This window comes from Acinonyx jubatus, chromosome B4 (assembly GCF_027475565.1).
Source record: "Acinonyx jubatus isolate Ajub_Pintada_27869175 chromosome B4, VMU_Ajub_asm_v1.0, whole genome shotgun sequence".
NCBI classification, from domain to species: domain Eukaryota; kingdom Metazoa; phylum Chordata; class Mammalia; order Carnivora; family Felidae; genus Acinonyx; species Acinonyx jubatus.
Genome location: NC_069387.1, coordinates 129,833,214 through 129,854,397, shown reverse-complemented (window position 1 = coordinate 129,854,397; position 21,184 = coordinate 129,833,214). Strand labels below are relative to the sequence as shown.

The 21,184-nt window shown below is 49.6% G+C and overlaps 2 protein-coding genes across 8 annotated transcripts in view; one reads left to right on the top strand and one right to left on the bottom strand.

Annotated features, from left to right (window-relative positions):
• Nucleotides 1–9,487, bottom strand: part of GTPBP1 (GTP binding protein 1) — a 38,166-nt gene extending 28,679 nt beyond the window's left edge. The window contains exons 1-2 of one of the 5 annotated variants that reach the window (XM_053226810.1): nucleotides 6,307–7,661; nucleotides 3,185–3,296 (exon numbers count right to left, since the gene is read on the bottom strand). In XM_053226810.1, the coding sequence (XP_053082785.1) occupies nucleotides 3,185–3,296; nucleotides 6,307–6,498 (304 nt within the window). In that variant the 5' untranslated portion in view covers nucleotides 6,499–7,661. Of the gene's footprint in view, nucleotides 1–3,184; nucleotides 3,297–5,672; nucleotides 6,208–6,306; nucleotides 7,662–9,286 lie in introns of those variants that run through there. The other 4 variants (XM_027070717.2, XM_053226811.1, XM_053226812.1 and 1 more) reach the window with 4 other exon arrangements.
• A 236-nt stretch (nucleotides 9,488–9,723) lies between these two features.
• On the top strand, nucleotides 9,724–21,126 carry JOSD1 (Josephin domain containing 1). 3 transcript variants are annotated; one of them, XM_027070729.2, is made up of 5 exons: nucleotides 9,724–9,859; nucleotides 10,193–11,025; nucleotides 17,725–17,853; nucleotides 17,974–18,168; nucleotides 19,012–21,126. In XM_027070729.2, exons 2-5 carry the CDS (start codon nucleotides 10,841–10,843, stop codon nucleotides 19,109–19,111), a joined length of 609 nt encoding a protein of 202 aa, XP_026926530.1. In that variant the 5' UTR covers nucleotides 9,724–9,859; nucleotides 10,193–10,840; the 3' UTR covers nucleotides 19,112–21,126. The 3 variants fall into 3 exon arrangements, with proteins under 3 accessions (XP_026926530.1, XP_026926529.1, XP_053082789.1); XM_027070728.2 differs by having other exon boundaries at nucleotides 9,793–9,932; XM_053226814.1 differs by lacking the exon at nucleotides 9,724–9,859 and having other exon boundaries at nucleotides 9,941–11,025.
• Nucleotides 21,127–21,184: the final 58 nt, after the last annotated feature.

Sequence of the window (21,184 nt, the reverse complement as noted above, 5' to 3'; positions counted from 1 at the left end):
CTCCATCAAGTCCTCAAATGTTTACAAAATGCAAAAAAAAAAAAAAAAAAAAAAAAAAAAGAAAGAAAAGAAAAGAGAAAAGAAAAGAATACAGAGGGATTGGTTGGGCTGAGGAGTTCCCAAACTCATGGCCTACTTAGCTCTAGAAATCTTCTAGGTTAGAGAAGGCCTTACTGAAAGTGTTCCTAAGAGAAAGCTTGCTAACCTTGCCATTCTAGCCAGACTCCCAAATTCTATCCAACCTTCCCTGCTTCTGGTACAACAAAATGCTTCCGGGTCCTGTTTCACACCAAGGGGCAATCACGAATGTCACCTTGTCTATCCAGACCTCCCAGCGAATGCCCCTAGTCACATTACCCTTCTCCAGCGTGCACCGCATTCCTCATTCTGTAGGAGTGGAGACAAAGGCCAAGGAGAAAAGCTGTAGAGGTCCAATTACTTAAGGCCACATATTTAGCCATGCCCAGACCTAATCAGATTTCTGTCCTGCCATCTGGCTTACCTTTTCTGTATGCACTCTCCTCAACGTGCTTTTAGGATAAAAGTCTTAATTCCTTGATGTGGCGTTCAAAAACCATCAAGATGTGGGCCCTGCTGATGTGTCCAGCCTACCCTCCTGATACTCCCAACCTCACAGTCTATGCTCCCACTTGACAGAATCACTTTTGGTCCACCAACTCTTCCACAATCACCAATGCCTCTGTGCCTCTGTGCATGTGGCTTTCTCAGCTCACTCACTACTGCCTCCATTTAACCTGGAAAACTCCTACTCCCCCTTTAGTATCGTTTCAAGGGGCACCTCCTCTTTGAAGCCCTTGCTGACTGCCCCCCAGAGACCTGACCCTCCTCCTATTTCCCTGAACTTTTAATACAGGAGCTGGTTCTTAGAAAGCCATGGCTTAATATGAAAAATGAACAAAGTTCTTCTTGAAAAAAAATCTCCTGGTAAATCAACTCTAACCTGGAATCTTTAAAAAATTATTACTGCCATGATTAATACTAGGTAACGTTTCTGTAATACTACAGTCCAGTGTTAATCTTCGCCATGACCCACGGGACAGATTCTATTATCAACACCATTTGAAGACAAGGAAAAGAGCCAGTAGGCAAATGGAGATCTACTACCAGGTGAGACCGCCTCCTTTTACAATTAGGAACGTACACTTAATGAACATATTACTCTGCCTAGAACTTTTTAACATCTAACTTACCCACACAAAATATCTCTGAGGTAGGGTGGGGAAGTGTGCCATTAACTCCATTTTACAGGCGAAGGAAGTGATAAACAGAAGTAAAGCACAGGAAGCCGGTAATGAAGCTGACCCCTGGGGGCCTTGCATCTGGTTTAGTCCTCTATTTGATGTTCAACTTGTTTAACTAGTTATGCTCTCTTTCTACCTCTAAAGAATTCCAGTAGGAAGGAGTCACTGAATCTAACAGCATCCAATTGCTGGATGCAAAGATAATGCTTGGGTGTGTAGATGTAATAATGAATACTGAACATCTTATGCTTTGCCACCGGAGGGTTAATTAGTTGTGAGTTGCCAAGGCATGGTAATGATGGGGGGGGAGGGGGCGGGGAAGGGCAGGTCCCAAGAATAAGACCATCAAAGAACAGTCCCGACGCTTGTCAAAATTGGTCTAGATATGGTTTCTTCAATTCTACAAGCGTGAAGTGGCCTGAGAGTGGCTCATCCTAACACAGCAGGCCAGATGTGCACCTGAACAAGAGCTTTTAAAAGTCTACCAACAAACCCCTGGTCACCAAATAGAACGGCTCTTTCTGAACCTGACTCTCCTTGCTGTCTTTAGCACTTGCCAGTGCTGACCAACCCCCTCCCCTTCTTGTCAGGCAACCTCTCAGTGTGTCTACCTCTCTGACCATGCTTTCTTTAAAGTGATAAGACCCGAAACTGGGAAGGCAGCAGCAAGGATGGAATGGAAGGGACGGATAGGAGAGACATTTCAAAGAAAGCACAGCAGTATTTGGAGATCAAACCCTTCTTCCATACGTCAGTCTTGCGGCATTTCCAAATATTTTCTGCTCAGATTATCTATGTATATACTATCTTTCTTCCCGGGGCAGAGGCCAGTTTATAAGTATCCAAAAGTACTTTGCAACAGTATCAAGCCCTTAGAAGATACTTAACAGATCTTCTAGTCAAATAGCTAAAGAATGACTTTGAGTTTTTCTCCGTCTCTGACTAAAAAGAATTATTACCTCCCTTTGCAAAGCCTGCATTCAGCAAAGAAGTGTTCCTTTAATGACGCATCAAGGCCTACCAGGGCTTCCTGTGAAGACGACAGAGCCAAGTTCTGGTCCAGGCTAAGTTCATAATTGTTAACAAGCCCAGCTGCCATTTCAGCAAAAATAATGTCATAATGAAGCAAGAGTAAGCAGGCCTTGTACCGAGGGAATATTTTTTAATACCTAACTTATCCACACAAAGTACCTCTGAGGTAGGGTATCCCTAGGAGTGACCAAAGGGGGGACGGGGGGAAAGCCCAAGATAAAATTTAGAGGACTGCCCTCCTTTAAAACAGTGGGCCCCATTACAATGGAACAAGCAGGCTGGAGGACATTGATCAGCCCCTTCCGGAATGGTAACAAGGCTACACGTCTGACAGGATCTCACAGGGAGAAAAAGAAGACTTCTGTTATCACAGCTAACCACAGCGAATGGTCAGTGTGGTCTGAGGCAAGGCGGTCTTGCCAAAGGGAGGAACGCTGGGTGTCCTTTTGTTGAAGACGTCAAGAAGGATCACGAAGGTTCTCTGCAAAACAGGTAATAACAGCGATGGGATCCGTAAACCGGGCCTAAAGAGGGAAGGGCCTAGAGCTGCCCAAGGAAGACTTAACTGTAGGCCTCACTGTGACTTGCTCTGTTACCTGGGATAAGAAGTTTCCTCGCTTTGTGCTTTCCCTTTATGCAAATTGAGGGTACTGGAGACAGCAAGGAAGCATCTGTAGAACCGCCTGGACAGTGAATCTTTGACATCAAGCATATTATGGTCACTAAGGTGGGAGTTAGCATCACCGCTTTGCACTGTTATGTCCTCCCGAACAGTTGTGCAGACACTAAAGAATCACTGCAGCCGACACAGGACCAGGAAGTTGATAAAAGAAGGACAATGTGCTCTAAATAATTTTTTAAAAATAAAGCGAAAGGAAAACTATGCTCACCTGATCCCTGCCCAATGACATATATGGTCTCTCCGCATCCCTCGTCCATCCTCTCCCACATCTGCCGAAGTAGGCTGTCATACTGCTCTGATGTAGGGCTCACTAGAACCAGCTAGAAGAGAAACCAACAGCCTTAAGACCACACTTACTAGAAGAGCACCACAGCCAAGGCAGGTCAGCAGCCTGACCAAAGACCCTGATTGAACCCCACAGCATCTTGATCTGAAATAACTGCGCGGCCCCCCTCATGTCCTCTCTGCCTCCCTTGAAATAGCCTTTGAGCCTTGAGTTCTATGATGTACTCAAATGAGTATGTCCGAGCCACAACCCACAGACAAAAGGGTGTGAGCAGCCTGCTTCCTGCTGCTTGACAGGAGGGGCAGGACCCACCACGACCGACAATGGGGCACTGTGGGGAGGCATTCAGGAGCCGTGCTTTGTTACCTACATGCCGAAGTCTGCTACCTGCACTTTGCAGTTAACCGGACAGAGAGCTCCTACCCTGCCATTCCCGCCACCCTAGGCCACTGGTTCGCACAGTAACCAAAGAATTCGGTTCCATCTCGCCTTGGCAAGATCTTGATTATTTAGAATCAGCAGCAAAAACTGCCGCAAGACTCATCTCCAGCAACAGAACACCCATTACCAGTAAGGCGGGTAGTTAGCGCCATCATTCTGCGAATTTCTGTCAATAACGTGAAAATATACACTGCTTATTTGGGGAGGCCATTTAGCAAGAGGTATGTCAGATTCCATTCTCTGACCGCTTGTGTGTGACCTTGGACAAAGAACTTAACCTCTCTGAGTCTCAGTTTTTCAATCTACAAATAGGGATTATACTACCTGAATCCTAAGGCCACTACAAAGACCAAGTAAGATAACATGTAAAAACACCCAGTCCACGGCTCAGTAAGTGGGCATTCGTTTCCTTCGCCCAATCAGCCCTAGGAAAACCTTCTCAGATGAAACTAGCCACTACAGTTCACTGATCATTTCTCCCTCTGAAAGCTCTCAGAACTTTTGGTCTCCGTAGTTCATTGTAGCAAGCATATACACTTATAGCTTCTAGTCTTTTCCTCAGGAATCAACACATCCCTTCTCCCTCTCCACATTGTCAGTTTTTCTTTTCAGTATCATCAAAATTTACAGACCTACGGCTTCTCAAGTTCAAAACAGTGAGAAGGACTTCCCCAGCTCTGCAATGAAGTAACACCTGCCTATCCCGGAACATTAAATGAGTTGGTCAGGAAATGACGGTACTACTCTCTTTGCAACTCTGCCTTGCACGTTCCCACCCTGTGTCTTCAGGATTCTTCAGCACCTTGACCATGAACTGACACCCGACTCAACTGCTTCTGAAGCAAGTGCATTTCTTACAACTTCCTGAGTTGACTCATTAGGGCTTGTACTTGTCAACCTGGGTGCTGCCTGGGTCTTTTGCTTCAAGCCATGGCCTCACACATTGCCTCTGGCCATCCCTCTCTCTGAGCTTGGCTATTCTCATTACGGTAGTGGAGACAGCAGACAAGAAAACTGTTAAAGAAGCCAGATAGCTGGTTTCTAGGTAGGCAGCTGAGACTAGAGGGAGAGAAAACAGTTGAAACTTGGTTGCTTAGGTTGCAAGGGAACTTCTCTCCGGTTTGGGTCAAGTTGCATGCAGTTTTGCCACCAGACTTTGACAAGGCACGAATGTTTTCAAGGCTCGACAAACACCTTTCATTGTAACTATCCAGCAACAGGTAGCAGGTGGCATTGATGTTCTGTCTTCCACCCGCTGCTATTTAATCTGCACAGGGAATGACCAGTTGTTCAGTTCCCTTCAAACGTTTACTGAGTAGTATGTATCGGGCGCTATACTAGGGGTCTGTGAAAGAGACAAAATTCAACCAAGTAACTTTAAAGATCTCATTGGCTTTATTCTACATTCATGAATCAGGCAGCATCCTATCCAGCAAGGAGAAAGGAGCTCCATGCAGCTGTACAGAAAGGAGAGATTTTATAGGCAGAAATGAGGGGAGACAAGGTTATTAGCGCAAGAAAAGAAAGGATCCGTTTCAGGCAAGGTTACCTTCTCTTTGGGAAAAGCAGGGGGGGTCTTGTCAGGCAGATTACCTCACTAGCACTGACCAAGAAATTTCACTCCTGGGAGAGGTTGAAGCTGCAACTAAGTTTTGCCGTTCTGGGGGCAAGTGACTCCATCCTGGGCCTGTTCTGTTTTGTTTTTTAACACGTCGAATACCTTTCTCATTTTTACAACATACTTGGACTTATAAATGATGTAGCTATAGAACTGAGAGGTTAAGAAACTTTCCCAAGGTCACAGAGCCTTTTTAAGTGGCAGGGCAGGAAAGGGAACCCAGCCCTGACTCCCAAATTGGCATTCTTTCCTTATTGATGTTTAAGCACCTTCAAAACACCAGTCGCGTCTTCACTTACTGCTTCATTCGCACAATGCCAAGCGGAAGCCGAGCCCTTGATTCCCGCCTACCTTCTCCCAAGCTCAGAAGCCCCGATTTAAAAGGTCCTTCGTTATTCCATTCATACAGGATGAGGTTCCACTCCGAGGGTGGCGAGATTACCGGTCCTGCCCGTCTTTCAGTTTTGGTTCGTCGAGCAGGAATTCCTCGGACAACCCTCCCTCCGACCGAGCAACTACTTTCGGTCTCCTTTCCCGACACCAGGCAGAGCCCCGGCGGCCTTCCTGCCCCCGGTGGGGCTACCTGACCCTCCCGCGCCGCCGCTCCCCCTGCGCCAGCCACCTCCGACTCTCGGCTGCCGTCTCGGGGGAGGCGGCACCGCTCCGGGAGCGGGAGCGGGACCGCAACCGCGCGGGGCGCTGCGGGCGCCCCCGTTCCACGTGGCCGAGCCGGGGGGCAGCGATCTGGGCGGGAGCCCGACGGCGGGAGGCCGGGTAGGCGCCGCCGGGGGAGGACGGCGGTGCGCGGCCCTCGGGGGCCACCCCCTCGCCCTCGGCCGGGAGCTCCAGGCGCGTCCCGCACCGGCAGGTGGGCGGGCTTGGCCCGGCCCCTCCCGCCCCCGCCGGCGCCATCACCGTTGTCCCGGAGACGGCTCGGCCCACCGCCCTGTCCCCCCTCAGCGCCGCCGCCGGCGCCCAGGCCTACCTTGCTGGTGAGGTCCAGCTCCGGCTCGCCGTTGAGCGCCTCGCCGTCCTCGCTGCAGTCCGAGTCGAAGCCGCCGTGGAGCCGGTGGGCAGCCGCCGCGGCCCTGGCCGCCCCCGGCGAACTGGGCTCGGGGGCGAACATAGAGGCCGGGACCGGCGAGTCCATCGGGGAGCGACTCCGCTCCGCCGCCATCTTTAATAACTTAGGCTAATTCGTAGCCGGCCTCCCCTCCCTCCTCGGCGCATTTGCCTAATCTATGCGTTGCCCCGCCCTGCTCCTCATTGGATAATTTATGCGAAACTTCTCCAGCCGCGTAAAGAGCGACACGTATCTCTAGCTAAGAAACAATCGACCAGGCCTCTTAGCCACCAATCACTGAAGCCCTTTCAAGTACCTGATGAATAATTAATGAGGCCCAAACCCCAACAACAAATGTCTGAGACGTCACGCGCCTGGATCGCAGCTCGGGAGGGGGCAGCGCCGCGTCCACGCTACCTGCCTGGAGCCTTCCAGCCAACGGGAGTGGGCAGAGTATGACTGACACAGCAGCCATCCAATAAATGGGGGAACACACGCAACGTTTACCCTCACCGCCCCTCACTTCCCCCTTTCCCATAGGCGGTGCTCAGTTTCCAAATCTCAGGGCAAAACAGTCGGCGCGGAGAGCCTCGCGATGATGGACAGGGGCAAGGCCCAATCTAGTCACCGGATAGGTCCCGCGCCTCGGGCCACCGCCCACCGAGATAGTAAACTGCACAAGGCGCCTCCCTCCTCTCAACTCAATGACTCCGGGCAATCCCTGCAAGACCGAAATCCGACGTGCTGGCAACCTCCAGGCAATTTTAATAGTAGGATCGATGCCTGGAATACTATAGCAGCAGAGCGAGGCAATTAATTAAACGCTGACCATAGGGAGAATTCTCCATTCACTGCCTCTGCGGAGAGAGCAATTACGGAAACAAAAAGAGGCAACCAGCTAAAATACAAGCCAAAACTACCTCACCGCATTTGTGAACTGTGAAGCCAAGATCTAGGGTCTGTGAGGGTAGTTTCCAATGGATGATTCCTAAAGAGTAGAATCGGTTGTGGATAAGCCCCAATCCAAAATACTATCAGCACAAGTTTTAAGTATCTTTCCCGGTTTCAAACGTTTGAAAAGCTTGATAAAATTAGAGATTAGCCAAAACTCGCATATCTGGCCTTGGCCACTCGTCCCAGGCAGCAATCAAGAAAGAGCAGCCACTGAGACAGTAACCTATCCAAGATCCAGGGTTTGGAACACAAGATTTAGTAAGAGTCGGGGTTCAAAATGGCCGTCAGTTTTAAGGATCCACCTGATAAAAAAAAAAAAAGAGGCAACTTCCACTTGCTCCTGTTTTCAACTAAAATCAAGCCTTTTTTTTTTTTAATGTTTTTTAACATTTATTTTTGAGACATAGAGACAGAGCATGAGAGGGAGACACAGAATCCAAAGGAGGCTCCAGTCTGAGCTGTCCGCACAGAGCCCGACACAGGGCTCCAACTCATGGACCGTGAGATCATGACCCCAGCCAAAGTCTGACGCTTAACCAACTGAGCCACCCAGACTGCCCCCCCCCCCTTTTTTTTTACAATCAAGTCTTATGTGCACAAACAGCTAGGAATCTGGAACCAGAAGTCATTCAACTCCAAAGGTCTTGATAACAGCTCTTCAAATGCGTTTTTTCTTTTCTTATTCTGGCTACATTGCCCACAACTATCCTATTACTCTATGAGGTAGTTAAAAACGTTAAAATCTTGATTTTGCCAAAAAGCCAAATATCAAGCATTAGTAATCTAGAATAATTGGGATTTAGCATCTTACCAACTGGCTCTTCCAGAAAGAATTCAAGTTCAGAATGTGCTGACATCTATTGGTACACTAAAACACATGTCCTCCTCACTATAGTGCTTGCCCAGAAAAAATATTCTCAAGAGAAGGTGCTTCTTTACTTGAATAGAGAAATCTACAACTACATTTGGGGAAGGGAATTCCCTACCCATTTATACATCCTCTTTCTGAAGACAGGGTAGAACCTAGGTTCAATCCTGGGTCCACTACTTAGCTGTGTGACCTCCAAGTTAATTAACCTCTCTGAGCCTGAGCTGTCTCCTCTTAAAAAAAAAAATGAAGCAGCTACCTCAAGGCATAGTTAGCAGAAAATAAATTAGCATATGGGAAGCACTTAGAACAGTGCTTACAAGCCTCCATTAACTAACCTTATGAAAACAGAACTGCAACTCTTAGGTGGTTGACAAATTACAAAAAATTAAGATAATTTAAAAGTTGTCTGGATTAGGGTAGGACTCCCAACCACGTGGTAAGCACGCAAGCTTGTGTTAAAGTAGGAACTGTGATGAATGCAATGGTGTCACTGTTGTAGCAGAGCTAAAGAAAGAAACAAATTGGTGTGCCTGGGTGGCTCAGTTGGTTAAGTGACCCCACTTGGGCTCAGGTTATATAGCCTCCCGGTTCGGGAGATGGAGCCCTACATCTGGCTTTGCACTGACAGCAAGAAGCCTGCTTGGGATTCTCTCTCTCTCTCTCTCTCTCTCTCTCTCAAAATAAATAAGCCTTAAAATAAATAAACATTTAAAAATCTTTTTAAAAAATGAAATGAATTGCATGATTTTTTATTGTTTTTCCAATTCCCTGAACTAAAATCCCGAAGAAGGGCAACTAGGGTGGATGACGCCTTCCACATGACCTAGAAGTTAGGTAAGGGGGGAAAAGTTCACGCAAGACAGGGAGTTTACCTGCTTGACACACAAAACACCTTGAGAAAACCCAGAGAGGATTCTGTGTCAACCCCCGTAAGATGGGGGGGGGGGGCGGGAGGAGGGGGGAAGGGGGCGAGGGTGAGAGGACAGTGGTCTCAGTGTATTGCACCGAAATTCGACACCAAGGCACTGCAATCGGACTCTGTTTCACTTGAAACGTGACTCCGGGCGAGGCACTTACCCTCAGCGCTCCCAAGGAAGTGGGGGGCGGCGGGCCCACTAACCAAGACAATTTACGCCCGGCCGCATCAGTAAGGTTCTTTGAAATCACCTGGTGAACAGCGCGCTAGACAAACATAGAACGGTCAACGCAGGAGGAGCTAGTCCAGGTTCTCGAAAGCACTCCGCTCGAGAAGCCTGGCCCAGAGAGGGGAAAGGGCGGGTAGAGCCGCAAAGTGCAGCCGCAGGCCGGTCGCCGCCCCGGAACGTCGCCGACGCCAGGGGAGGGGTGGGGAGCGGCGGGCGTCGAGGCGAGACTCCGGCAGGCCGCCCCGCCCTACCCAGCCCGGGAACCAGGAGCCGCGCACCAGCTCTAGTGGCGGCAGCCGCCGCACCCCCTGGCCCTACTGTCCCTAGGCCGCCCCACGCTGCCCACACCCACTCGGCCGACCCGTGGCAGCCGGGGCCTTGGAGCCGGCGCCGCCTGACGACTGGCTGACGTCATAGGTGACGCCACGGCGGGCGGGAGCGGGGACGGCGCAGGAGGGCGTTTCCGGAGCACGCGCCCGGCGAGGGATGCTGACGTCGGGCTCAGGTGCGCGCGCTTGCCCGCCCGCCCGAGCGCGGCCCAGGAGGCGGCCCGCAGCGTCAGGTGGCGGCCAGTAGCGGTGAGGGGGCGACGGGCGGTGCGAGTAGGGGCAGCGGCGGGAGGGCGTGTCGCCTTGCACTCACGTGACGGGCGGGGAGGTTGGGGTGTGGGCGGCGAAGCGGGGTGGGCCCGACCCCACCCCTCGCGGGCCTACCGGTCGCTGCGCAGGACCTTCCCTCGGGCTGGGGCCGGACCCGCCCCGCCGCTTAGCCCGCCAGCCTGGTTCTGCGAGGCTGCCCGCCCGACCGCCGGAGCTGACCGGAGTTGTCTCCTCCGCAGGGCCGCGGCGAGAGGGTGAGAGTCCGCGGGTTCGGAGGGAGCCGCCCCCGCCTCGGCCCGCGCCCTGCGGGGCCCCACCGCACCCGAGGGGATGGAGAGCCGCCTACGAGGCCCCAGCACCGCCCGCGATCCCACGCTGGCCTGCCCTCGCTAGCTGCTCGAATTTTGCGTTTTACCCACCACCTAGGCCTTGTCTCCTGAGTCGGTGGCGTTGCGGTTCGAAAGAAATGGAAGAAAAGGAGCGATGTGACCAATTCCGTTCGGTCCTCCTGCATTGAGGCCTGGTTGGCATTTGCAGAGAGGAAAATACAGCAAGAAAATCGTCGGGGGTGTTTGGAGGGGAGGGTGGGAGGAGGGAAGCAAGGTCTTAGATTTCCTATGATTTTTGAAAAAATTCTGCACTTTGACAGTGGTGGCGAAATAACACTAAATCCAAAAGTGATCTTCCTATTGAAAAGAGAAGAGGTGGATTTTCTTTTCCTTTTGATTCCAACCTCTTCTCCCCGTGACCAAGCATAAATCATGGACATCAGAAAATAAGGTGGACCTCAGGAATCCTGGAAAGACTGAGAAGCTTACTTACATTCTTCCTCTGGAGGGAAGAAGGGTGGGGTGTTTTCAGCCCTCTCTGGAGCCTAAAACGAAAACATGAGTTGCGTGCCATGGAAAGGAGACAAGGCCAAATCTGAATCTGTAGAGCTGCCCCAGGCAGCACCCCCACAAATCTACCATGAGAAACAGCGCAGGGAGCTTTGTGCCCTGCATGCCCTCAATAACGTCTTCCAGGACAGCAACGCCTTCACCCGGGAAACGCTGCAAGAGATTTTCCAGAGGTAGGGGACTCCTTCTCCTTGCCATTTTTACACTTTTTGCTATTTCTGCATTTCTGTGGGTGGGGCAGTGTCTCCGCTAGGTAAGCCTTCAAACCAACATATTAATTAGCTAGATGCTGTTAGCAGATGTAAGGGACACAGAGGTGGGAAAAATAATAATCACTATCATTTATTGAGCACCTACTGTAGGCTGGGCATAGTGCTAGGACCCTCTGTTGTGTCATCTCGTGCGATGTCCTCAGCAATCCCATGCAATTTGTGTTATTTCCATTTTATGGGTACAAACAGGGCTCAGAGGAGTTCAGTAATTTGCCTTAGGTAACAACAACAGATGGGGCCAAGTTTGAATTCAGGTTAGTGTCTGTGCTGTTGACCACTGTGCTATAATGCCTCTCAAGCCCTGGTCTGAGAGTTTACAGTCTGGAAAGGGGACAAGATCTGTACACGCTCAGTCACCTGCCATCAGAAGTGGAATGTTGTGGGTTTTATAAGCAGGGTGCCCAGTTTTCCCATGAGGCCATGTGCTGGCCTTGGTGCTTTTTGTGCATTGCTTTGTATACCCCTCCCCAGCAGTCATTTTACTGTCTCTATTTTATGGATAGAGAAACAGGCAGAAAGGTCAGGTAATTTGTTCAAATAGCTTCCAAGTAGCAAAGCTGTGCTTTGAAATGGACTCTAGATCTCTTCCCCTTTCCGCTTCATTCTAGATGGCCTTTTTTTTTAACCCACTTTGCAACATGTTACCTGACAAGGTGATAGAAATTCAGCTCTTTCTCTGTCTCCTTTGATGTTCTAAAATTGTTTGTATCAAAAGGGTTTGAGAATTAGTTCTGCAGTGTCTGGATGGACACAGCAGGACATCTGCTCTGCTGCTTTCTGAGTCCTGGAAAGGCATGTCAGAGTAGTTGTATCATCTGCATCCATTCACCCTGCTAGTATGTTGGGCCTGGGCCCAAAGATATGGATGATGATTATAAGCAGTTTGCGGGTAATTGCAGGACTCTTTCAGTTGTGTTTTCCCTGAATGAAAGAATGCGAAATATTTGCTAAACACTCACATGGAACCAGAGTTCTGTTCCTGGCTATTAAAGCTTTTGCAAATTTGTACCAGCCTCCCCAGTTTCCTGTCAGCACAATGTAAGGATCCATCTCAAAGTAATAGCAAACCAGTACGTAAGAAAATACACTCTGTTCCCACTCCAGAGGTGGAATTCTGTGTATTTTAGGTGGAAAGATTTGGTGTGGGTAAATGGAAACAAAGTGTGAAAGGGATCAGAGGGAGGGGAGACGAGATGAGGGAGAGGCAATAGAATTATGTAAACAAGGATTTACGAGCTGCCTGCAGCCAGCCAAGCGCTGCTGGGCACTGTAGAGAAAACAAGTTGAACAGGACTCAGCCGCTAAGTACATCCCAGAGCCATACACTGACCAGGCCTTGAGAACAGACTCAAATGAAGTTAAAACCCGAGGGATTTAGAGCCGTTTAAACGGAGGGGAAGAGGATCTGTTTGGGTCTTAACGGAAACAGTAGTAATGTTGGCAGGTTTAACCAGAAAATTTCAAATTCCCGGATACAAAGTCCTGTCCCTGTTTGAAGATGTGGCCGATGGCTGGGAGAAATGGGAGAAAAATTTTGATGAATGCTGTTTGTTGAGAGGAAGTTCATCGGAGCAGTTCGCTTTTAGCCAGATAAAAAAAGAAATACAAAGGCAGGGTGGAGTTTCAGTACAGTTATGGGACTTGAGATGACTCATGTTTGGAATAGAAATGAGCAGGGACTTAGAACTAAAGCTAGTGGCTCAGCAGGAACCTGGGGATGAGGAAGAGAGGAGTCAAGGTGGCAGAGTCCAGGATTTGAAGATGGTGGTAACCGCCGCAGTGATGGCAAAAGAGGTCGTTGCTTTGAAAAGGATCAGTGTTCAACATGTGAAATTGGAGAAAAGCTCAGAAACTGGGCAGGTGACGTGGTGCATGTATTCAGATGTGGATGTCTGATCCTGAATATTTCATCGTATGTGTTCCTCTGCGTTGAAAAAGGAAACATTGGGAAGTGAAATGATAGAGCGGCAGCCTTGCAGAGTTACTTGGAAAATCCTCAGGCCTCGAACCATCCTCACGAGACTCTGCTCAATTTTTCAGTGATTAAATGTTCTTGCAGCTAGCTATGCATCCCTTCCCCAGGTGAAATAGCTGTTAAAATCTAAATAGAAACCAGGCTGATACCACTCAAAAAATCTAATGCAAGCTGGAAGGGACAAAGAGATTTTAGATATTGGTGAACAGCCAGCGTTTTCTACCACAAAGAAATCCAGCCTCCCCAGTAAAATGTCCCTGAGCAGGTGGAAGGGGCCACATTTAAAGGTGTGGTGGTGGTAAAATCAGAAATGGCGTTGATTGTTAGCCTGCAGAGATTGCAAAATTATCTTGTCTAAGGGCCAGGCAAACACATCATCATCGCCAGTACCTGCAGAGTACATCTATGTGCCTGGCCTTGTGATCTGTGCTTTATGTATTTAATGATTTAGAGACACATCATGAAGTTCTTCTGAGCCCTATTTTCTAATGGCACATTTCTTCAGACCTGATAAAAAGGAAAGTCATAATTAGGAGAGAAAGGAATCTTCATGAATGTTTCCACATCTTTTTGTTGTTGTTGTTGTTGTTGTTAAAATCAGAACTCACCACCATAGCCAGACACAGTGGTAACCTCCAGGGAGGACCAGGAACTCAGCTGAGGGCCTAGGCATTAGTGAGACCTGGCAAGAGCCTGTCTTCTCACTTACAGATCACTTCAGATCTCATGGCTCTAACCTGTGGCTGTGACGACAGAAGTGAGAGGCTTGCTTTATAGTCCAGAACTTCTGTCCGAGTCATTAAGGCCATCCTGAGCAAGAGTTTGCCAAGGAGTCTCCAGAAAACAATCACAGAACAGGATGCCAGGGAGTTCAGTGGGACCAGTGTGTTGAACTATCCAGGACGCTGCTGAGCGTAGTCTTAGGGGAAGGGGTTGGATCTTAGCTGTACCACTCACCAGCTGTGTATGTGATCATGCAGATCACCGTAAGCATCCTTATTCACACTGTGAGATTAACCTCTCAGGACTATTGGAAGGATTAAGAGGGAAACCTCATAAGAGTAGCTGACGTAGTGGGCATTTGATTATCGTTAAAGTGAAAACAAGTACTGATATAATGGGCACACTGGACGGACCCCGCGTATTCAAATGACCACCCTGGGAATGAGGTGGAAGCCATTCTCAGCATTTCCTGTATTGATCATCTGGGTGACACATGTTTACTCAGTTGCCACTGCTTAGCTGTGAGGGCTGCAGAGTAGCAGAGCCATCCCCTTTGCTTCAGGAATTTGCTGTTTGGTTGGACATGTATAAGACAACGGAATTCTCGAATGGTCTTGTAAAATGGGAATTGTTCCCGTTGTTACAGATACGCTAAGAGGCACGGAGATTAAATCTCACGACTAGTCCTGGTGCTGGTTGCTAGGATAATGTGTAGTCCTCCCCATCTCCCTGTGTTTTCTGCTACACGGGAGCCAGGAAAGATTCCGTGGCAAAGGTAGGATGTGAGGTTGACCTTGAAGAAGCTTTAGGATTTGGTTTGGAACAGGAAATATGATGAGAGAATAGAGGCCGTGTGGTCGTGGTGTTTGAAGTGCACTAAACCCAAAGGAACAGCAGGCCCCGTAGGGCCGGGAGGGTTGGAGTTAGCCAGCGGGCAGTTCTTACATGAAAGTAAGAACATCGTACCTTGGTGAATGTGGCAGGAACATATAAGGGACTTGGTGGAAGGAGAGTTTGGAAGTGAGGTCAATTTAGGAACCTGTTTCAAAAGCCCAGATATGGAGCAAGGAGGCTCCAGTTCAGGGAGAGACAACGGGAATAGACAGGAGAAGGTTAGAATCGGAGATAGAATGTATGGGACAAGGAGACCCTGGGAAACTCCCGTAAGGTGCACCTCAAAAAAATGTGTGGTCACATATGTTTGGGAACCGCAATGTACCCTGTGTCCTCAAGACTCAAGGTAAATATTAGCGTATTCGGGGCTCTAGGAATTCCTGCAGGAAACCTTTTTACCTGATTCATTCAGCCGTTATTGTATTAAACACCTTCTGTGATCCTCTGGGAGCACCCTCGGGAAAGCGTGGCTGTAAGTTTTGGTAGGGAGTAAAATGGTGAACAAGGTAGAAGACCTGGAAGTTTCCTTGTTGGAGCCTTCACGCATCTCCTGGCAAGAGACTTCACTGAAAGTAGGGAGAAGCTACTGGAAAATCGGTGGAAGGGTAGGAGCTTGATATACCTGGAGCTAGGCTTGCTTCCATATGCTTTTTTATTTTAATGCGAGAGCCTACTGAGGGCCTTTGTCCTTTTAAGCTGCATTTTAGCCCCAGACCCCAGGGTGTGCCAGCTCTTCCTCTCATCAGCGGGCTACCACCACCCACTCTGATTCTTGGCTCCTCGACACAAGACGGGAAGCACAGCACCGGAGTCAGACAAACCCAAGCACGAACGAATCCTAGTGCTGTCACTTACAAGATCAGCGATTACAGCCCAGTCATTTTAAATCACCAAACTTCAGTTTTTTAACCTATAGAATGGGAATAACTTACAGCCTTATGGGTTTCTGGTGAAAATTAAGTGAGATACATATGAAAGGATCTAGCATTGGACGGCATGGCACGAAATTTTTCAATAAGTGGTAGTTATTATGATGGGAAGATGCCATCTGGTTGCAGAGTGAAGGTTAGTGCCCTCCAGCCCTCTTCTTTGCTCACTCTGGAGAACAAGCACACAAGCTCTTTGGAAGGGTCTGCTACGAAAGTTTCCCAAGAAAGAGAGCAACAAGATAAACATGGTGAATGTTTCAATAAACATTCCTTGAGCACCTGTTACGTGCCAGGCACCCCTTGGGTCCTGGTGGGGTAGCCCTAACGGGATGGAGAAACCTGTCATTCTAGTGTGGAAAACCAGACGGGTCTGGTAGCGACAGGGGCTGTGATTAAAGCAGGTGGGGTAAGAGCTGGTGCCTGGAAGAAACTGAAGGTTGGGGTGGTCAGAAAAGGCCTCTAAGGCACTAACACTTGAGACCCAGATAATAAGGAGCAAACCAAGTGCAGACCTAGGGAAAGAGCATTCCAGACAGCGGAACAGTGAGTGTGGTAGAAACAGGGAGCACGTGCAACGGCCCTCGGGTGAGAAGGTGTTTTGTGTGTTTAAGTAGCAGAGAGAAGGTCTTTGTGCCCAGCGATAGGGATGAGGTCAGCAGTGTCTTGAGGGCCTCGCCTAGAGAGCAAATTATTTGGATTGTATTTAAGTGCTTTGGGAACCATTGGAAGGTTTAAGCAGTGGGAGGAATGTTTTATGTTTGAAAAATATCAGTGTGGTCACCGTGTACAGAGAAGTTTAAAAAAAACAAACAAACTTTGTAAGAGTTCTTGAGTGTTCAGAGTTGCCCTCGAGCCCTGGTTCTCCTCTGGAGCTGGCCCTTCCTTAGCAGCCTCCTGGATACTGCCCTCCACGTTCGTTCCCAAGAAGCTCACACTTCCCTTCACAGCCAGGCAAAAGGAATCCAGCCCTTCCTTCAAGAAGGCCTTTCCTCAAGTCCCGGCCTGACAAGCTTGTGAAAACCAAATAATAGGACTGGAAGTGCCTTCGGAGCTGACCTTGCTGGAGACAAAGGAGTAGCTAATGAGGCCCAGCCAAAAATGGCCCAGAGCGGGGTGGGCGCATGGACCATAATTGAGTTTTGTTGGGCACAGACATTGTTTTCAGTTGATTCTTTGTGTTTCAGTTTTTAAAAACTTTTTTATTCCAGAGGCGCCTGGGTGGCTCAGTCGGTTAAGCTTCCAGCTCTTGATCTCAGCTCAGGTCATGATCTCACAGTTTAGGAGATAGAGCCCTGTGCTGGGCTCTACACTGACCGTGCAGAGCCTGCTTGGAATTCTCTCTCTCCCTCTCTCTCTCTGCCCCTCCCTTGCTTATGCGCTCTCTCTCAAAATAAATAAGCTTAAAAAAATTTTTTTCTTATTCAAGTACTTACACAACCAGACACGTATATTTGAAATGCTTTAGGTGGCTCAGACATGCCAGTTTAATACAGGCCTTATTAGTTCTTAGTGCTTTACACGTGGCCCCGGTTCATACATTTTTGTTTCATGCCTGGGCTCCTGTAGCCCTTGGAGTATTTAAGGATTAATGATTACCAAGTGTGCAAGCCTTAAATAGAAAGCATTTAAACTGTAAAAAAACAAGAGTAGCAAAAAATACTATCCACGCAAATGAAAATATCAATTACTATTTTCTAATGCTTAAAAAAAATGGCTGTATTAAAGCAGGAAGGTCTGCAGTGAAGAAGGCCGCAGACAGGGATAGGCCAGGGGCTTCACAAGTGAGACTCCGTCTTAAGAGTACAGTCTGCGTCCAGTGACTTTCTGGGTGACAGACAGCTAGGCCCTGGCACCACTGAATTAATGTTTTGCATAAGAAGAAAGGCAATCCCTAGTGCGGTAGCAGGCCCGACTGTAAAATACGTCGGTAAAGTATTGAGTTACCTTGTACCTGAGTGGGGGGAACAGGCCTTGCGGGGGCGCGCTGCGCTGGACGCTGGAAGGTGTCCGGGGCGTGTGGGGCAGGAGGTCGGGCGGCCGTGCCCACGAGTCTCAGCCCGGCTCCTTGCACGCATGCAGGCTGTCTCCGAACACCATGGTGACGCCCCACAAGAAGAGCATGTTAGGAAACGGGAACTACGATGTGAACGTCATTATGGCAGCACTTCAGACCAAAGGCTACGAAGCTGTCTGGTGGGACAAGCGCAGGTAACCCGAACCAGGCTTGACCCGATGAGGACTGTCACTCGGGCACGCGTGGGGAGGTGCTCCCGGGGGGACCTTGGGGCGTGGACAGCCTCGGAGCCTGACGCCGCTCTTCCTCCGCAGGGATGTCAGTGCCATTGCTCTCACTAACGTCATGGGCTTCATCATGAACCTGCCCTCCAGCCTGTGCTGGGGTCCGCTGAAGTTGCCTCTCAAAAGGCAGCACTGGATCTGTGTTCGAGAGGTGGGAGGTGCCTACTACAACCTCGACTCCAAACTGAAGATGCCCGAGTGGATTGGAGGCGAGAGCGAGCTCAGGTACCTGCCGGGAACGTGCTGGGCTCCTTCCGTTGGTGTGTTGGGGAAGTTGAGCCCGTCTTTCTTTTTTTTTTCTTTTTACTCGACGAAGGAGATGCAATTCCTAGCTCCTGGGATCCTCTCCCCGCCTTGCTTAGAATCACAGGGTCTAGGGCTTGAAACACCTAAATCTTTGATGGCCCATGAGGACGGGAAGTCCCTTTGGTAGAGAAGCCCAGCCCCCGGCATGCTGACCCTCTGGTCTGGTAGGACTGGCATTGTAGCATTCTCTGTCCTCAGACAACTGATGGTAAAGCTGCCAGTTCAGAGGGAGGAAGACAGACATTCAGGCCGGAGAGGGCTGAATTTCCCAGAGACCGAAGAAGAAACTTTTATTTTATTTTATTTTTATTTTATTTTATTTTTAAATATTTTTGAGAGAGAGACAGAATGCAAGTGGGTGAGGGGCAGAGAGAGACAGACAGACACACACACACACACACACACACACACACAATCCGAAGAGGCTCCAGGCTCCGAGCTGTCAGCACAGAGCCTGATGCAGGGCTCAAACTCACCAACTGCGAGAGCCAAAGTCGGATGGTCAACTGACTGAGCCACCCAGGTGCCCCGATAGTTTGGCAGTTCTATATGAGAATGAGCGAAAATTCAGCTTGGAAGTTAAGTGGCCAGATCGAGGGGTAGCCAGTTGCAGAAGCTGCAAGCACAGATCCCTACTCGAGAGTTTGGGGACTGCCGAGGGTATAGCTGAGGAGGTCACCGGCGAACACATGGCCCTGAGGCTGGAATTTGCCGTTTTCCCGGCATTTCATCTTCTCTTTCATCCACCCGTTGTTCCCACAGGAAATTTCTGAAACATCACTTGCGAGGAAAGAACTGTGAACTCCTGCTCGTGGTACCAGAAGAGGTGGAGGCCCATCAGAGTTGGAGGGCTGATGTGTAACGCAGTTCTACCCATCCTTCCCTCACCTCAGCCCCGAAATCGTCTGTAACGTGCTGCGGCCTACACAGCGGGCCTGCCCCTGCCACTTCCCCAAACATCTCACTGGGTTTTCCCTTCATATTTGACAGTGCAGTAGGACGGAGGTGTAGACTGTTACGAGAAGCAACCAGCGTTACTCCCTCCTGGGAAAGGAAGGTAGCTCTGTGTGCTTAGGGCCAGCTCTGGAAGACCCTTGTTTTATTTCAGAGAGGAGAAAGGAAGGTGGGTCCCAGCTTATTTTCCCCATTCCCACGAGAACTTGACAGAGGCTCTGCTGGAGTTCACTGCTGCTGTGACTCACCTGCAGATGCTGCCTCCACTTCCCCTCTCCTGGCAACCAGTGGGTCTGAAGACATCGTACACGCGAAGCCCACGCGACTGGCTTGACGGACCCAGAGCAGAAGGGCCTCTCAGGAAACCATCTCCAAAACGCCAGCAGTGGTACAGCATGCCATCTCCAACCCTTAATGCCACCCTTTACCCCCATTTTTAAGGGTGGTCAACAGCCATCCTTGGAGTCTTACAATGAAGAGTTCTCTAGTGTTCCACGCCGGGTGGTCGAGGCCTGCAATATTCTAGGGTGACAGGGTGAGCTAGATACCTAAGAGGACGTGGCGGAAGCCAGACTGGGGCAGGCCCAGGGGGCCTGTCCGCCTCGCTCCAGCGTTGTCCCTGCCGCTTCGCTACGTTGATTTAGGGGGCTCTGGGCACAAGACAGGCAAAGGGGCAGTTTTCCCAGTTGACACACTCTGGCAAAGTCAGGAAACAAGTCTGCTTTTGGTAGCAAATTCCACTAGTTTGAGACACAGCTGGGTGAGGAAGGTATTGTGAAGACAAGCTTCTCAGAGATTAAGAGCAGCTAGAACTGGTAGAAGTCCCAGGCTGAGTCCCTATAGTGACAAGAATCAGAGCCCTCAAGTTGGGTGTTTATGTGCATCATGCTAGAGGACCTGGATTTGTCATGTCTTTAGTTTCCTTTACGTGTCAACTAAAGTTGACCTACCCCCTACCTCTTGAAATAGTTGTAGGCCACTTTTCTCCTGTAACTTTGGAAAACAGAAGAGAAGGAGGGGAAGTGTACCACATAGCGCGTCACCAAAGTGGTCGTAGTTGCCTCGAGGCGGGCGGGCGGGCGGGGATGGCCTGTCTGCCGCTTACACATCGCTTACACATCGACGGCCTTGGCAGGTCTGAGAGCTGCCCCGCTGGCCACACGCCTCTCCAGCGGCAAAGCCAGCCCGGGGCTTGCGCGTCAAGACTGAGCAGGCTTGACAGGACGAAGCTGAGGCTTTCTCCCCACTGTGACTGGAGTGCATGTTTACACCAGCACTTTTTCTGCACATGTATCTTCAATCCAACAAGGCCGTTTTTTATGCTGAGTAACAGAGGCCACCAAGCGGCTACTGCATTACACCCTCTCGGCAACTGGCTGCAGTCTCTTCTGCACCATTTTCCACACCAGACCTGCTTGGCACCACAGGGAGCTCCTTACCCCTGCACAATGACATTCCAACCACCACCAGCCAGAAGTTACAGCCAACCTGATTGTCACGAGCAGGACCTTGGGTCCATGGGCACTGTCAGTGATAGTAAGCCATTTCCTGGGAGGAGGAGGAGGGAACTCCTCTCCACCAATCTGCTTGGGCCTGTGCAAATGGCACTTCAAAGGAGTCCCCGTGCACTTGGAGTCCATGAGCCAATGGGATATGCAAAGACGCTTACACGTTTCAGGGCTGGTTTCTCTGTTCATATCCAATTCTGGTGCTTAGGAACAGGGACCCATGCTGATGCCCAAGGGCAAAAAGCCCCATGTCCTTTAAGGAAAGGGGCAGGCCTGACCCTGATGCCCAATAAGGGGCAACCCTAGGCTTTTTGTTTTTCTTGCTTTTATTCCTTTTTTTTGTTGGCCTTGTGCTGGGTTTGTTTACAAAAGATGTATTTTGTTTAACCAAATATTAAAAATGGAAAACTCCGTACATGTTATATGTCTGCCTGAATTTGTAATTCTGTAAAGGAAAAAAGTGAACATTAGTG

Bases quoted from the DNA above. Each gene is read 5' to 3' on its own strand.
- JOSD1 (XM_027070729.2), top strand. From the start codon at position 10,841: ATGAGTTGCGTGCCATGGAAAGGAGACAAGGCCAAATCTGAATCTGTA. The intron at 17,854-17,973 runs GTAACCCGAACC...CTTCCTCCGCAG, and splicing joins GTCTGGTGGGACAAGCGCAG to GGATGTCAGTGCCATTGCTC. The intron at 18,169-19,011 runs GTACCTGCCGGG...TTGTTCCCACAG, and splicing joins GGAGGCGAGAGCGAGCTCAG to GAAATTTCTGAAACATCACT.